Source organism: Homalodisca vitripennis, chromosome 6 (genome assembly GCF_021130785.1).
Source record: "Homalodisca vitripennis isolate AUS2020 chromosome 6, UT_GWSS_2.1, whole genome shotgun sequence".
In the NCBI taxonomy this organism is placed as follows: Eukaryota; Metazoa; Arthropoda; class Insecta; order Hemiptera; family Cicadellidae; genus Homalodisca; species Homalodisca vitripennis.
This window is the reverse complement of record NC_060212.1, coordinates 162,876,961-162,895,098: the sequence shown is the minus strand read 5'-3', so window position 1 is coordinate 162,895,098 and position 18,138 is coordinate 162,876,961. Positions and strand designations below refer to the sequence as shown.

Genomic DNA, 18,138 nt, shown 5'->3' with positions numbered 1-18,138 from the left:
TACCCTACAAACGTATCGAACAAGTCATCGAATAGATGGACAGACAGACGGATTGTCGGACGGACTGCCCTTTGACCTTTAGACCCCAAAACCAATAAGTCTCTGGAATTTTTTTTATTGCACAAATGAAGAGAAAGAGAGACGTTCAGACGGACGAAATTTTTTTCTTTTAACCCGAAAATCTTTAGCGTTCTTTTTTTGACCAAGAGTAAGCAAGGGATGTATGACCTTTCTATCAGACGGGCGGGCTACCCTAGGACCTTTGGAACCTAAAATCGATTAAGTTCTTTCTAATACTCAGAAACTCCTTCGTACCAAGTTTCAAACGTACATGACACATTTAACTTATAGGGTGGAATGACGAATTGGTTACATAGTAAATGTGACAAAATACCTGAAAATGTAGCACGAATCCGTAAAATGTCTCATGGTAAAGAGAAAAATTAACTTAAGGCAATTAAACTATCTAGTAAAGGAGATAAATAAATAAGTACGCTATAAATGATCGTTACAATTCGTGTAGCCCTTGGAAACATTTGAGATAGCATTGAAATACGAGACAAAGGGTGTAACTTATTCCGGTTACATGATTTTTCATTGTACATTTGTTTACAGTATACTTACTGGGACCTGCCGAAGTGATTGGTCGATAAACACCGTATTATGAACATGAACCAGTAAACAAAGCGACAAACAATAGCGAGTTAAACAAAGGAGAGTAAACAACTTAGTCCTTGAACTGCGTTTGTTTATACAAACCGGTCATGCAATCAGTGCGTCCACTTGAGGTCAACGACCGTGGCCTTGATTGTGTTATTCACGTATTCGTTTCCAAACAAATATTTGTTGTGTGTAACAATACAACGTGAGATATGCATTACATCAATTGTACTGTAATGACGATACACCAAACGATATTGTTTTATAGTATCGAAAAGGATTCCAAAGGAATACTAATTTGTATATAATAGTTTTATTAGTTATTCATTTTGCCGTTTCCGTAATTTTTTTGAGTTTGTATATAAGTTGTTTTTACATCAGATCGTGTTCATTTCCATTTTTCCTTTATGATATAAATATTACTACACAAATAATACATAAGATGACGAATAGATTATAAATGCACTCGGATTTAAGTGAACAGAATCGTATTCAAACGAGTATCTCGCATATATATTGTAATGTAATAGTAACAGTGTAAGCATCAGTTTGGTTAAATATCTCATTTTCCTAAATAATGCTGATAAAACGTTTTTCATGTTACCGTACTTTCGTTAGACTTTTGTGAAATAGTAGTTAAAAATCTGTTTTATCAGAGTTCCAATTAAAACTACATCAATTCAAATTAATTTTCTATAGAAACTCTAAATAACTGTGTGAAATATTGAAATTTTCCGTATTGATACAATTATAGTGATATCGCTCCTATCAGAATAATTTATAGTTTAATAACTGTTGGGTCACACTAAAATATTGATGTGTATAGACGTGTTCTTCATTAATAAATCACATGTAATAAGATAACGTGTTTTCCCACAGTTTCGCAAATTTATGATGTAAAACTTTCGTAGTTTGCATCAAGAAATAATTTATTATTGGACATGCAAAGTTATAACATCATTTCAGGGCATGATTACGAGTGATATAACCGTATCACTATCGTAGTCAACACATTCAATAATAAAATATTCCTATTTAACTTGTTTTGAGTTATTGACGATATTTAAAAGTATTTCCATATAATAAATTATTATAAGTTGTAGATCTTGTTTCGAAGTCGAAATTAACCCGGATAACTCTATAAATATAACCTACACAATAGATTCGGAATCCAAAAACTATTCATGATTTCCTTAAATTTAATTTATTTCTTGATGGCGAACATGCTGGATTGATATGAGTAAAACTAGAACTAAATATATTTGTTATTACTAAGGAACATTAATTAATAGAACCTAACAACATTGCATGTAATTGATTTCTTGGTGCCTTTGTTGATTAGTATTTTCATTCTATGATTACCTAGTAAATAGATTGCTTTAATTAATGTAGAATACATTTTACAATATTTCATCAAACGTTGAAACCAAATAGATGTACATTGAATAGACATAGAATGAATGGCATGGTATAAGATGATATTTGGAAAGTCATGAACCTATTAGCAATATTCTATTAGAAGAGTTCAACCGGACATGGGGTGGATAAAATGCTGAACTGTTTATAAAGAACAAAAGGTTAATAGCAAAGCACAAACAAACTAAAACCAATTGAAACTATTTCTATTGAAATTCCAACCGAAGGATTTACATTTGAATGCGGACTCGTTAAAATGCCGTCCACCCTACTCCACGTTAGCTGGTGAGCTAAATACCGCATTGTTTGGGTCTTAAAGAAAAGGATTACCTTCCAACACTACGACTGTTCTGTGTTTCGCCTGAAAAACGTTTTACCAGGAAATGTGTCGGACATCTTTGGTGTTATTAAAGACAAAAACAAGTACAGTCCACAATAGCTGGATAATGCATTATTGTATTTAGTATTAAAACGAATAATACATACGGCAAATACGATGTCTTTATAATAGTTTTTGTTTGTGATTCCTGTTAGGAAACGAACTTAATAACTTAGTTTTACTCAGGGGATTGATGTCTTTTTAGAAACCTTAGTCTAAGGAACGAAAAGGATCAGACCTTTTAATACGAAAGGCGTCTTATCAATCTGAAATAGCACTCGCTTTTTAGATCGCATCAAATATTCTTCGCAATTTGGAATTGTAAAAATGATAAAATCTAAAAGTTAAAATAAATTTTTGTTCCCCTTTTGGAACTACAAGATTGAAAATTACTTAATTCTCTTTTAGAGTTATTCTTTGTTACATAATCTGCGCTGGCTGCAAGTTAAAGTAATAAAACATGTGAAACTAAAATGTGTAGTAAAATTGGAATATTCGCAAAGCCAGTTTTAGATAGTTTAGTAAAACTACGGATTTTTTACATACCAGCATTTTGTATAGACGATATTAAAGGTGATTGGTTGTTAAGAGATTAATATAATAAAAAAAGTTGAGTCTAATCGAGTTTAGATTGTTCTATTCTAGTTTTAAATGAGCCTTGGTGAGGATCGTTTGAGTTCAATTTAATAAAACCAATGTGTAAAATTGCAGTGGAGACTATGAGTGATCGGCTTGTGTATACTTACCTCAAGTCAATGGTGATGAAGAACCGGTTAATTATGTTGTACTTGAAGACTTGTGATCGGCTTGTGTATACTTACCTCAAGTCAATGGTGATGAAGAACCGGTTAATTATGTTGTACTTGAAGACTTGTGATCGGCTTGTGTTTACTTACCTCAAGTCAATGGTGATGAAGAACCGGTTAATTATGTTGTACTTGAAGACTTGTGATCGGCTTGTGTATACTTACCTCAAGTCAATGGTGATGAAGAACCGGTTAATTATGTTGTACTTGAAGACTTGTGATCGGCTTGTGTATACTTACCTCAAGTCAATGGTGATGAAGAACCGGTTAATTATGTTGTACTTGAAGACTTGTGATCGGCGTGAAGCGTTTTATAATTAATTCATATATTGCAGTAAATTTTGGTTTTGTACGATAATTTGGATTTTTAATGTGGATCAAAAATTCAAGAAGCAATAAACAGGGACGTTTGTCTGCTTTTCATTTGCATTGCTAATGGCTATGAAAACGGAAAAAAGTAATGCATAACGAACCTTTATGATAAGCCCATTTCTACCTATCATAGCCGTTATATCTACTGCAGGAAGTCATAAAGCAGCTCGCAATATGGCGGCTACGGGAGTTGGAGAGGGGGGTATGGTGGGTGGGTGGAGGGGAGTACCAGCTGTGTGACCTCAACAATGCAACACATTTACATACCGGCTTTGCATACCGGGAAACAATACCTACACACTCCGCGTTACTGGCAAGTCTCGGCTTCCACCTTCGATAGCACGGTGTATTATTTCTAGCATGTTGAACATCAATTATTACTTTCTAGCATGTTGAACATCAATTATTACTTTCCAGCATGTTGAACATCAAGTATTACTTTCCAGTATGTTGAACATCGTGAATTATACCAAGACATTCCCAGAAGTTTTACATGGCTATTTCGTCTTTGAGTTAGATCTTTTAGCGTACACCCCAAGCCTGTGTGATTCGAATATCACGGAAACGATTAGCATTAAATAATCTTTGTTTCTTTAAAAGGAGTAAAGTTACCTGTAACGGAACTGTTCGTTCTTGTTTTTTATTTTTTTTTCTAATGAATTGTTTGAAATTAAGTTGGCAGAGGTGATGATAATTTTCCCTTAAATAACCGAATGGATGTTAGTATACACATATATTAGTTATGTGAATAATGGCAGGACAAAGATGTCCTGTGTAGTCAACTTTCTTTCCCGTGAACTTTTAATGGGATCACCTAATTAAAATTTAATCTCAATTAAAGGATCCAACGAAATGAATTACATTTTCAAGACGATTTGTATTACAGATAGATAGACAAATCTTTTAGGCCATAATGACGAAACAAAATTGATTTGGAATACTAATTAGATTGACCACACTTGTTTGTATTTTGGAAATTAGTGATATCCCCAATAATTACGACTAATATTGCTTATGAAATAATTACGATCATTGTTTGTTTTTTGGTTCATCGTATAGTAATTTCAGTGTATGTACTGAAAGGTGGCGTTTATTTTAATTTATTTAAATATGTTTTTACTAAGCCATCAAGAGTGAAGAGTGTAACAATAATTATATTTTTTGTTGCAGGTGAAGGGGCGATGCCTACAGTCTAGCAGGATGTTCCGTCTGCTGCTCCTCTGTATGCTACTCTCCTCCGCCCGCGGCGTCGCCTTCTGTCCCCAAGGCTGTACGTGTGACGATGAGACTCTGGTAGTATCATGCGTGGACGCCAACCTAGACGTCATCCCCATCACACTCAACCCCGCGATCCAACGGTTGGTCCTCAAGTTCAACCGGGTCAAGTCTGTCGATGCGGCGTTTCAGTTTTACGGCGATCTTCAATATGTAGACCTTTCCCACAACACCCTCGTCAGCATCACAAACAGGAGTTTCGAAGCGCAGAAAAATCTCGTAGAGTTCCACCTTAACCATAACAGAATGTCGCAGATCAGCAACACGACGTTTGATGGGTTGAAACAGTTGAAAGTGCTCAGTCTTCGAGGCAACTTTCTAGAGGATCTGCCAGATAGACTGTTTGTTTTGCTGCATCTCTTAGAAGAGTTAGATCTGGGCAAGAATAGGATAACTCGCATCGACTCAGCAGCGTTTGACGGACTACAATCCCTCAGGGTATTGTACCTGGACGATAACTTGCTAAAAGTAGTTCCCACTCCAACATTCCCTTATCTTTCCAGTTTGGCAGAACTCCATGTCGGCCTCAACGTCTTCTCTTCTCTGTCTGACGACACCTTCAAAGGATTAACAAAGCTCTCCATACTGGATGTAAGTGAAGCTAGTCTGGTTAACGTAACAGAAAACGCTTTCCGTGGCCTCGGCACTTTGAGGAAGTTGGTCTTGAGTGGTAATAGATTGACTAAAATCCCTACAAAGCAATTGTCAGTGCTCGCCAGGGTGGAAGAGCTCTCGATAGGACAGAACGAGTTCAGAATCGTTGAAGCCCTCGCTTTCCAGGGGCTGACCCATTTGAGACAGCTCGATATATCTGGAGCTCCAGCGCTCGAGAGGATAGCTAAAGGTTGCCTATCCGACAATTTGAATGTCGAAAGTCTGACCATCAGCAGTAATAAAAAATTATCCGTGATCGACGACGGCGCCTTCGCTGGACTACCGAACTTGAGAAATTTAGTCCTGAGGGATAACGCTTTCACCGCGTTCTCCGAGTCCATGGTAGCCTGGCCGGAGCTGCGGAAAATCGACGTCGCAGAGAATCCTCTGTATTGTGGCTGTAACCTGCGATGGTTGAAAGAGCTCCTGAGCCAGAGAAACACGAGTCAAGTCCTCTGTGCGTCTCCGAGTAATCTGAAGAACAAACCGCTGAAGTCACTAACCCCCGACGATCTGGGGTGCGCCATGCACGATACGCGCCAACAGGCCATCATCGGGGTGATCTGCGCCACCGCCCTCTTCTTCGCTGCAGTGCTCGGCTTCATGTTGTACAGGAACCGGAAGGCGATGCAATCTGCTCTCAAGAGCGTCAAGTGGGACAAACCCAAGATCAGCGGGAAGGAGTGCGAATATCAGAAGACCCACTTGGAGGACGATTACCGACAAGCGCAGCCGTACAAGCCGGAGCCGGTGACGGAGCTGTAGCTAGAGCTGTTCGCCTCCAGCCCCGCCCCCAACATCTTCTTCCTGCCGGGGGCGGAGAACGACACAACTGGGAGGCGAACCCGCAGCACGAGAGGCACCAAGGCCGTCCACGGCTTCTCCTACATCAGCGGAGAGATGTACCGACCCGAGTGGCAGACCACACACAGTTCTGCACTCGTCAACGGTCATCATTCCAACAACTAAACGATCTTCTATCTGAGTTTTTTTACAGAATCACGTTTAATTGAGCAGTGGATGCCTGGTGGGACTTAGTGTCGATAAGCGAGCAAAGTGATTGTAAGAAAGCTGCATTTTGGATCTATAAAGTATCATTTTTTTCAACACATTAAACATATTTTTGTAAGTGCCATGGAAGTGTATTATATACTGTACAGTTTAGTAAATATTAATTAGAGTAAATTACCAAGTTGTACATACAAGATACGAAAACATAATATTTCTCTTTACCTAATTATAAGTTTTATTGTAATTTTTATGGTCTCGTAATGGAATGCAAGACTTACGATATTCGACTTATGACATTCCTATTTGTCACTAATGTAATCTTGTAATCTACGATTGTAATTTGTACATTTTTATTACTCTGTACCATACTGTGAAAATCCTGTACATATACAGAAGTAAACACCATATTCAATCACTATATAATAATAATAATAATAACGATATACATTTATGCACGGTAACATTATTACAGTAGTGCTCCTAAAATTTTATATTTTATAAATCTTGGTTTGTAAATTTTATGTCAAATGTGTGTTATATTTATTACGAAACTTTTAAGACATTCTAAATGTGATTTTAACTTTTAATAAGAACCGTTAAAGTAATTAATTTGAAAGAATAATAAGATATCTATTTAAGGTAAACTGAAGTTATTGGTATTTTTTGTAAAATTCAACAATCTATTTCTACAAGAAGAATTATTTAGTTTACATATAAATAACACTATAAAGATAATAATTCAAAATTGTTTACTCATAAATACAAAATACTTTTTTCTCAAGTTTAATCTGTGATTATATTTACTTATAAACATCCTGCACATAACTATATACTTAACCTTCCTACTGTCGGTTGTTTTGTATGTCTTTTATATACATATAAGTTTGTAAATATTTCAAGACCAGGAATCGACTGCAGATATTAGACACCTTCAAGGTTGATACTAGTCACTCCCTATTCTAAATCTGTTCACTCTTTGTACAACCAAAGTGAACGTCTGTTTGAGCCTTATTTCTCTAAGCAATATTTAAAGTGATTTATGAATTGCTGTAAATTGTTTACGTATTGTTTTGTTTGGTAACTATTGTAAGTATATTCCATAGAACTGTGAAATAAAAGTCTTTGTACAAAATGTATTCATTTAATTGTACCTCAGATTCAATCTAAGTTTAACACGCAGGCTGGAAATAAACTATTCTTCTCCCATATACTTATTTAATAAATGGAATAAAATGTTAATGATCTATTTTGAGTGACAATGAAATTTGTGAGAATATTAATGTTATGATGCTAATATCATCCGGTTTTTACCTCTTAATTTCAAATCATTAGAGATGAGATATACTTAACCCATCTTGTCTTTCCTCGTAAAAACAATACTATACATAAAACGAATTTACTATCCTAATTTTGGTCACACATTTTTTCGTGTTGCATCGTTTTAAAGTATGATTACTAAATGTTGCGTCATAGATTTATGTTTGACTTTAATCGAACAGGCTACTTATGTTTGTGTTTATGCATTGGGACAATTTTAAAAGTTAAGACGATTAAAATTCAGAAACTTGCCATCGTTATTTTACACAAAAGTATAACACCTTTTATTATCTTTCAAAACCATGGTCAATAACAAACTTTAAACTAAGAATTTAAATGTTGGCTACTGTTCAAATTTGACATTCTCATTCAGAATAACACAGCAGTCTCGAAACTGATGGCCTTTGTTTTCTTATTAGACGTGGGATGCTATTGTATGTTGTGCTTTGTGCATTCGATACAAATTTTGTTATTTATATTTCAGTAGTTACTTGGTAAGTAACACAAACTCCGTTACTTGGTAAGTAACACAAACTCCGTTACTTGGTAAATAACACAAACTCCGTTACTTGGTAAGTAACACAAACTCCGTTACTTGGTAAGTAACACAAACTCCGTTACTTGGTAAGTAACACAAACTCCGTTACTTGGTAAGTAACACAAACTCCAACTCTCAATACAATATCAATCTTGACTTATATATGTAAATTTAATTTTATGTTAAATAAAACAAAAGTTAGGGTGTATCGTATGAATTTCGATTTTTTTATATTGGTTCTGTAAATTTAACTTCAGCAATCTAAAATATTTTAATTATATTTTAAACATATCAAATAAATAATAAAGTCCTAAAAATTAATCAATTTTTTTTCTCAAAAAATATATTTAAAACCAATAAATATGCTGGTTGGTGTCCTGACCGTGACTTGTTAGACTTCTCAGACACATATGTAACCGTTATTTCCAAATGGTCTATTACAATTTATAGTATATGAAGCAATTGTTATACTTTGCTCTATGTATTTATATTAATGTAATTACCAGCTTTCTGTTCAGATGTTAAAACTGATATTGAAATCAATTTCAATTTATCATATGAGCTTTAGCATGAGACTATAATGAACTCTGCAAGTTTTATCTCTCTGTTATGGCGTACAATAAATTTTGCTTTATGAACACAAGTACTAAGAAAAAAATATCAGGTGCTATAATTTTTCACACTTCATTTTTCACTGCATTAAATTGTTTTAAGACAACAACACTCAAACCTTGATTACACTGTAGCTTACAACAGAAACTTTACAAACATAAGGATACATTTATTACATAGATTTTTGTAATTTGGAAGATATAAATATCCATAAAGACCTACATATGTATTGAATATATTTTAAACTGTAAATGACGGAATGCTAATGCAAACAGCCTGATATCTGTAATCTAGGAATAGAATGTCACTCGACAGGAATGCAGCCGTTAAACTAAGAACCCCCCCTAGATCTGCTGTTAATGGTGGAATGCTAATGTAAACAGCCTGATAGCAGTAATCTAAGAATAGAATGTCACTCGACAGGAATGCAGCCTTAAACTAAGAACCCTCCGTAGATCTGCTTTTAGTGGTGGAATGCTAATGTAAACAGCCTGATAGCTGTAATATAGGAATAGAATGTCACTCGACAGGAATGCAGCCGTAAACTAAGAACCCTCCCTAGATCTGCTGTTAATGGTGGAATGCTAATGTAAACACCCTGATAGCTGTAATATAGGAATAGAATGTCACTCGACAGGAATGCAGCCGTAAACTAAGAACCCTCCGTAGATCTGCTGTAGTTTAGTATTCCTGTCAGCTTGTTGAACGATGTTTAACAGCCACGAGCCATTGTTCAAGGTGGTCGCCTTGCATTGACAAAAGAATTGTCGTCTCTGTGCCGGTTTATGGTCTGACTTTCAGATGTTCCTAACAGTACTTGATAAATATCTTACTGGCGACAATATATTTCGTAACTATCAAAGCACTGATGTGTCGGAAGTTAAACTTATTACTGACTTTATCTAACCCCACGTGTTAAATCGTTGTATACCATCAGTTACGTAATACTATAATGGTTATGCAATGGTGCTGCAATGAGTCTGTGTACTGAGATAGCGTAATCACTTGAGGTACTCTATAAGCTATTACTGCGTGAAGACGTTGTACATAATTTATAACTTAACATCTGAAGCGTTTAACATCTCACAAGAACTGAACCAGGTGTTGATTTTTGAACTATATTAATATTATCTTTCTTACCAAAATGACTGTTGTATTATAATGAAGAATAAAGATAGCCTTTAGGTGTCATACATGTAAATGGTATTTAACACATTTGATCCCTTATACAGCACCTTACTACAACATTAGACGATATATTTAAAGCCCTAATTTTAAAATAGTAATTACAATAATCCAATAAGTAATTACATTGATCGTATTTTAATATTTTGCTCAAAATAGAGAGTTCTCAAAACACCAACGTTATTCTTCCTCAGTGATAAAGTCCTAAATGTTTTCCTTTAATGGAATTTAGTTACCATGAGATACTAACGCGTTATGTGTTCAAGTTCAAACTTATTTATTTACAAAAATATATTTCAGAAGTATATTGGTGCATGCGATGATGCAGTTGACAAGTAAACATTTTATTTTTTTGTTCCTTTACATCGGGATATTTAATTTTAAGTATATTCTGCGATACTATTACCACTACTACTAATTAATTTACTCCTGCAGTATAATTATCAATAGCAGACCAATAACAATGCGAACCAATGTGTAATAAATATATACGGTTTATAATGAAGTAAACATAAAAGAAACTAATAAATATAACAGTAAATAATACTGACAATAGCAAACAACAATATTTAGTATAAATAAAAACAGCAACAATAAATAAATAAATAAAAATAATAAATACAATACAGAAATCATTAACTGGCAAAACGTGGCTATAGCAAAACATTTTGGACATATCTTATAACTTGCATTTCGGCTTATCGTCATCAAAAAATTATACACATTGTTTTTTGACTAATTTATCAATAACTTATTATTAATTAACCATTCAGATACTCTCGTTAGCTTTATCAATTTTCAATTTAAGTTTATTTCTGCTTCCAGCTGAACAAACTAATGCTGTGTCATCAGCATATGCAAATATGGAAGAGTTGAGGTTGATATCCAGTAAGTCGTTAATATAGACAAGAAACATGAGTGGACCAAGTAATCCCCCTGAGCAGTTCCATAACATAAGTTTAAAGCGTCACTCTTGATATTATTTATTCCGACAACCTGCTGACGGGATTTTAAAAAAGATGTTAACCAAGCCAATGCAGAGCCTCCAATCCCATACCTCCTGAACTTATGTACTAAGATATCCTATATTCCATACATAAAAAGTTTTTTCTAAATCTAAATAAATAGCTAGAGTAAATTTGTGAGCATCTGTAACACACATGTTTCTGTAAGGCTAAATCTGTTCCCTTATTAGGTGAAAATCCATATTGAATACTAGAGAAATAATTACTGCTGAAAGTGGCCCAGTAACTTTCCTTTAATTATTTTTTTCAAAGATCTTAGTTACGGTATTTATGAGAGAGATCGGGTGGTATGAAGACATTTCTGTGGTGTCCCCTGCCTTAAATAAAGGTACCGTCATGGCTGCTTAAAACTTCTCAGAAAATATTCTTTGCTCTATAGAATTACTATAAACATTATACAATAGAGGTAAAAAAAGAGCTATGTTACTCTTAACTAATACAATGCTTATACCATCTATGCCAGTGCTGCTTTCTTTTCATTTTACATATTACCCTATAAATATCAATCACATTAATCCCAGACGAGTCAAACAAAACATAAGCCTCAATCTCTTTCTGAGGAAACATATCAAATACGAATGCCTCCTCTTTAAGGGGTGGCACTACTTTTGTAAAATAATTATTAAAGGCATTGGCTACAATAGTTTCATTCCTCGTCACCGCAAGCAGATATCATCCACCTTTATAGTCGATAATGATTTCTTTTTTTGTTTAAGATTTTTTTAAATCACAACCCAATATTTCTTATAATTGCCATTATAATTGCCTAACAAACTATAATAATAATTTAATTGTTCATGTTTAATACTTCTATTTTAGCTTTGTTATCATATTTTCTCTTTTAAGTTAAATTGGATCTATCCCTACGGTATCTTTTAAAGAAATCATTCTCCCAGTTAATCTATACATTTTTCTGATATCCACTCCTCCTTTTATTATTTCTACTATTTTCTTTAAAGTACGTTGAGCTTCATAACATAAATTATACACATTATAAAAGGCCTTGACCATACTATTTACATTATTCCCGTTCAACACTCCGCTTCAGTCTGCCAAGGTTAGCTGCCTTTGCATCTTTCTATAATCGAGACTTTTAACAAACCTTAACTAATAAAATTGGTGTTGTAACCTGTAATATCCAACTTTAATGCGTAGTGATCAGTTATATATCAAGTTCTATTACATTACATTTAAAATCAAGTTGTTTAGAGTTTCTTACAAGAACATGATCAATACAAGACAAGTATTTATCCACAACTCTGGTGGGGCTATTAACTAAGCTTTCAAAACCATGTGCAGAGATAAAATTTTAATAATTAGTACCAGAACCATGTAGTTTATCTTTCAAAATGCATACTCGTATGTTTAAATCACTAAGTATAAGTGTGGGATCATTAGAGTGCTTTAAAATATTTACAAAATCATCCTTGAATTGCCTATACGTAAATTTACACTGTCTACTTATACCGTATAGGGACAGCCTAGTGACGACATTGTTAAGTCTAAAATTAATCAGGACGTTGAACACCTCTGCTGTAGGCATCAAGTTGCGGTGTTCACAGCGCAGTGCAGAGTCCACGTACACGGCGACTCCACAGGCCTGGTTGTCTGGCCTGTCCTGCAGAAATGTATCGTAGCCTGTCATCTGGTATTTTTTCTCCTCGACACACTTGATCCCCACTTCAGTCAAAACAATTATAGTTATTTTTAGGAGTGGATAAATACAAAATGAGTTCATCAAAGAGTTTCCTGAGGCTTCTTATATTTAGGCAAAATATAATTAAGTCTTCCTTTTTAGTTAAACTACGCATATACGCTGAAATGAATACGCATAAAAGCGTATTTTACATTTAATTATTTGCACCCAAATCTCCACCATGGATTTTTTAGTATTTGGAGTGAGATGTTCGTTAATATAAAAATTGGATAATTTTTTGGCATTTCTTTAATATTGTATCGCGTTTTTTTTATGTCAGAGAATTGTATAATTATTTATCGTGGTCCTTTGGGTTTCTTAGTTGGGATCCTATGGGCTGCTTGTATATCGTTTACATGATCAATCGGTACATTCACAAACTCTGCCAAAGTTTGAATCATTTTAACCATATCCTCCTGTCAATTTCTGGGACGCCCTCAATTTAGATTTTTCTATTGAGGGTATATTGATCTAAACATTCGAGCGATACCTGATATTTATTGGTTTCTTGTTTAAGATAATTATTTTTTTAATTTTAATTCATATTTTGATTTTTTAGAATTTTAAAGTTTGACGTAACTTCAGAGAGTTCATTCTCATATTCATCCAGAACATTTTTCCAGAGCAGAATTCTACAGCAATCTGCTTTAAGATCTGCAATTTAAGGATTAAGTTTGCTAATACACTCTTTGAACTGAGATAAAATAGTTTCCTCCATCTTCAAATACTCATCCTGGAGTTTAGCTACAGTTTTTACACTTCCAGTTCTCACGTATTTTTTTCCCTCCCATTCTGTTCCATGTAGACTCCAGGATTTCGGCACAATTAAAATGATAACGTACGTTACAATGCGAACAGATCGCAAAATCGTCTTCGCCCCGTAAAGGATAGGAGCACTGACCACAATCACTCATCATAACGGAGCTCACTAAAATACTTCCGCACGCTACGTACAAGGTGTGGCGGTACAGGCGCAGGCGAGCAGTGCCATGTTTTAGTTACTGGTACCTCTGGACTTGTTAAAACTAATTGTTTTCAAAGACAACATTTATTTTAAAACGATTATATTAATTTGACTGCAATGCTTTTTAGTAACTGGAAGTTATATTTAACGGTGACAGACTATTAGTTTAGCGAAATACAATTTCTTCAAACTGTAAATATTACTGAATACTGTGAATATTGTTAAGCTAACTTATCTCATTGTTAAATTATACAAGAGATAAGTAATACTACTTTTAGATATCTGCAATCTGATCTTTTTCAGGTTGCTAACTACTCCAACACATAACTCCAATCTGGGATGAAATAACAAATCATACCAGAGCGTTTCACACGCATATGCCAGAAACTACAACATACATGATGTGTGTCTACACCATGCACACGTATCTCTAAAAAATGCGCTTCATAAAAAGTTTCATTTGTTCCTAACTATTGTGACCTGTATATTTTAGTTTTAATAAAACGTTTTTGTAACATGTGAGGAAGAGATCAGATTGCATGTTTGATGTTTAGGGTTATTAATTTCTTGTATCACTAGACGATGGGTGGCAAATGTCTGAAAACTATAAGCTATGCCTGACTTACTTATTTTAAGGAGTAGCAAATTCTGCCCGTGAGCAAGTGCCGTTAGTCTCTACGAGAATCTTATCAAACAGAATAAAGGGAAGAGTCGATACAGTACAAGGTCGATGGTACTGATAACAAGTGCAACGGTCACACACATGATTTTGAACCTGCTCTATCTCTAACTCTCACCCGAAATCCAACCGCCCGTCCATCGGCACTCCCAAATAGCTACTTTAAAGTTTTTTTCAGTCGAAAGAATAAACTCAGCGATTGTGGCAAAACACATTTGTAAGGAATCTCATATGTAATCGAACGCGGTCGTCTGAAAAAATATCCAAGATAATTAAATCAATAAATATGTGCTTTGAAGAAATCTGGTTATAATGTTAAATATATTAACATTTAGAACGTGTTATAAATGCTAAGTTTTCCGTTGGAATGTAATGAATTATAACAGATATTTATTAAATTTGATTCACATATCAATATATACTAGATACGCAACTAAACAAAAAAAATCTATTGTAAATATTTAGGAATTTGTATGTGATTGCCAATTTGCAGAGAAATAAAAAAACCTTATAATAATGATTTATTGTTAAATTGCTATAGAAATTGTTCGTTGTTTTTTATTTAGATATCAATATATCTAAATTGAAATTTAATAAAAAAATTGGCAAAATCAATCGTTGTGTAACTGAATTTAAAATCTGATTGCTAAAATGTCACAAACAATTCATTACTCGCCCATAGAATGTACAGTGCAGTGCAATCGATGGTGCAGTGTAAGGTGGGTGGTTGTGAGGGGATGTGAGTTGGGAGGGGGTTTAAGTGATGAGGGGGTGTGAAGGAGAGGGAGGGTTGAGATACACACATGAGCCTTGGGGTAGACAACGACTGGAATGTGTCACATTTACCCAGTGGCATACATAAGGTAATTAACCAACATAACAATTCGGTAGTTTATTTCTAAAATTCACACAAAGCATCAAATGGATTGCTTTGGTTTAACTCCTTTGATCATAATGTCCATGTACACGAATGTCAGAACTATTCCAGTTAATGTGAACGTTGAGTTTAGCTCTAGTTCACCTTAACATAAAATCCTTGCTCTGATTATTTGACTTTGTATAAAACCACGGCGATTTAATTTAATTGTTTAGCTTAATTTTTTCTATGGTAATTATTGTTCTATTTTTTATTTTTCTTTATTTTATATAATGCTACTGAGAATCAGCATGTTTTATATTGGTTTGTATCAAACCAATATCGTTATACTGAAAAAAACAATTTTTGGGATTTATGAGAACTTCAACCCTCAACCGTAAATGGTGGTGGAGGTGTAAATTAAATATTTGGATTCATACCCCTACCTAGTGACATGTTGTTTTAAAGATCATATTTTAAATCGTCTTAAAAGGGATAAATATTGGAAAAATGTTACGAAGACTTCTGTGTTGTCTCAGAAATTGGCACTAATGACTGTCATGTCACGTACTTAAGGGCTCCACCTTAGCGTAAGAAGTGTTCGGTTATCTTCGAATGATCTCTTAAATTGAGTAAAGATGCGTTTTCGCCGTGGATAACCCTTCAGGTGAACACTTATGTGTAGAAATATAAATTAATTTTTTACTCCTAAAGTGGTACATTGTGTAACAGAGTTCATATGACGTAGTCTTCACACTAATGACCTTATACAAAGCGTTTCAGACCTCCTAAAATTTATACCGGTCAAGTTTGGTTGGTGATGTCCATAAACGTTGAGAATACAGCTTTTTGAAAACTAAGCAAATAAACTGTATTTTTGGGTACCGAGTTAAAGTTTACATTTCCTTTTTACAAGTAGTTCGGCATTTAAGAAGGCAAAAAATAATATCTATTTTTACTACCGCACTACATCTAAAGAGAAAATATAAACTTCGACTTGGTACCGAAAATACAGTTTATTTGTGCAGTTTTGTAATAATTAGAAATAAAAAAGAACTTTAAATGTGGAAGTTATTAATTTTTGTACGGCCTTTAATCTAATGTGGCGGAATGAATTTACAATGAATGGGTTATGGCCGTTGTTATATTTTCAAAAACTACAATTTCACAGTGTTAGAACGACTTTGAAAAATACAGCTATGCATAGTATTGTTAAAAATATAGTGCCAAGAAGTATCGAAATTAATTTTTATTTTGATGTAGGTTCGTGTCACATGAGTCGAAATTTAAAACAAAGAGCCGTACACGGGCTTTTGGTCGAATAGAGAAAATAAAATTATCTCTTCTACAAAATGTTTGCACATAAAAGTTTTGATACTCAAAAATAGAGCCCTTTCTCGGACATTCTGGAATTTTAAAAGATTTAAATTATTAATATATATATATATATATATATATATATATATATATATATATATATATATATTTAGGATTGGTTAAATTGGGAAACCGTTTATACTAAATCTTTGCAGTTAGGCATTTGACTGTTGGATATTTAAGACGAGTGGTCAGAAACGACTTGTGTGCATATATTTTATACTTATAAAATACTGGTGAAGGTTTGTACCAGTGGTGTCTAGTGATAACTGTCATAAAAAAAGTTTTAAATTGATTTAAATCACCGAAAATAGTTCAAAAGTTTTTAGTATGCATTCAACAAATAATTAATTATATTATAATATAAATAAATACTACAGTCATTTAAAAAAATATTTGTCATGAACTATAATTCTATAATAGTAATACAAGTTTAAGAGGATGATATAATAAAGTGTAATTGGTATTCACTGTCGAGTGAGTCGCACGATTCATTCCCAAGGCAATTTGAGGTCGTCGTAATGAAGATTAATAACGCATAGTCTACTTCATACCATTGAGAGAAGTGGAACAGAGCCGATTCAATCGAGGACTATAGCTTCCAGAAGTGTAATTAATTGAATTATTGAAGTACAATCTGGAATAATCAGTTAGGGTTTATTCAAGGGAGTTGACTTATAAATCTTGTTTGCTTCAATAATTTACGTTTAATTAGAATTTTCACACATTTAAGTAGTTTACACGAAATAACTGATAGTCAGTTTCATGTTAGATTAACATACAGTCTTGTTATGTATTAATTTTTCACTGGATGGTTAAAATTAATGAAAATATTTATGTAATTTACTTACTTTTGCTAAGACATAAAGCCGATACTCATTTATTCTTCACATAAAACTAGTTCACAATGAAACCTTTGACATTTTTGAACACAATATTATTGTAGATGTTCACATAATCAATGAAAGATTAACGATCATTTTATACAATACATGATTTTTAAACTCTTCTTTATTAATATAAATTCTTCGAAGTACATTATTTAAAGTATACTTTTCTTATTAGTTGGTTTGATAGAAATTAACTCAAGCTGTAGAATTAAGTATACATTACACTATATACATAAGAAAGTATTTTAGTTGAACATGCAAATGTAAAATCAGTACTGCAGCTTTGATTATTGATTTAAATTATTTAAAAGGTTTATTGAAATATTAAATTTAGAAACATTTTTAATTACGTACCATGCTAAAGCATATTTACGTTCAGAGTTATTGGAATACAAATTGTATATATATGTGTGTGCGTGTGCGTGT

At 33.6% G+C, this 18,138-nt stretch overlaps 1 protein-coding gene across 1 annotated transcript in view; it reads left to right on the top strand.

Moving 5' to 3' along the window:
• LOC124365112 (insulin-like growth factor-binding protein complex acid labile subunit) overlaps positions 1-7,705 on the top strand; it is a 105,691-nt gene extending 97,986 nt beyond the window's left edge. Inside the window, exon 2 of the mRNA XM_046821056.1 lies at positions 4,804-7,705. Within this exon, the coding sequence (XP_046677012.1) occupies positions 4,834-6,327 (1,494 nt within the window). The 5' untranslated portion in view covers positions 4,804-4,833 and the 3' untranslated portion in view covers positions 6,328-7,705. The remainder of the gene's footprint in view (positions 1-4,803) is intronic.
• The last annotated feature ends 10,433 nt before the right edge of the window (positions 7,706-18,138 follow it).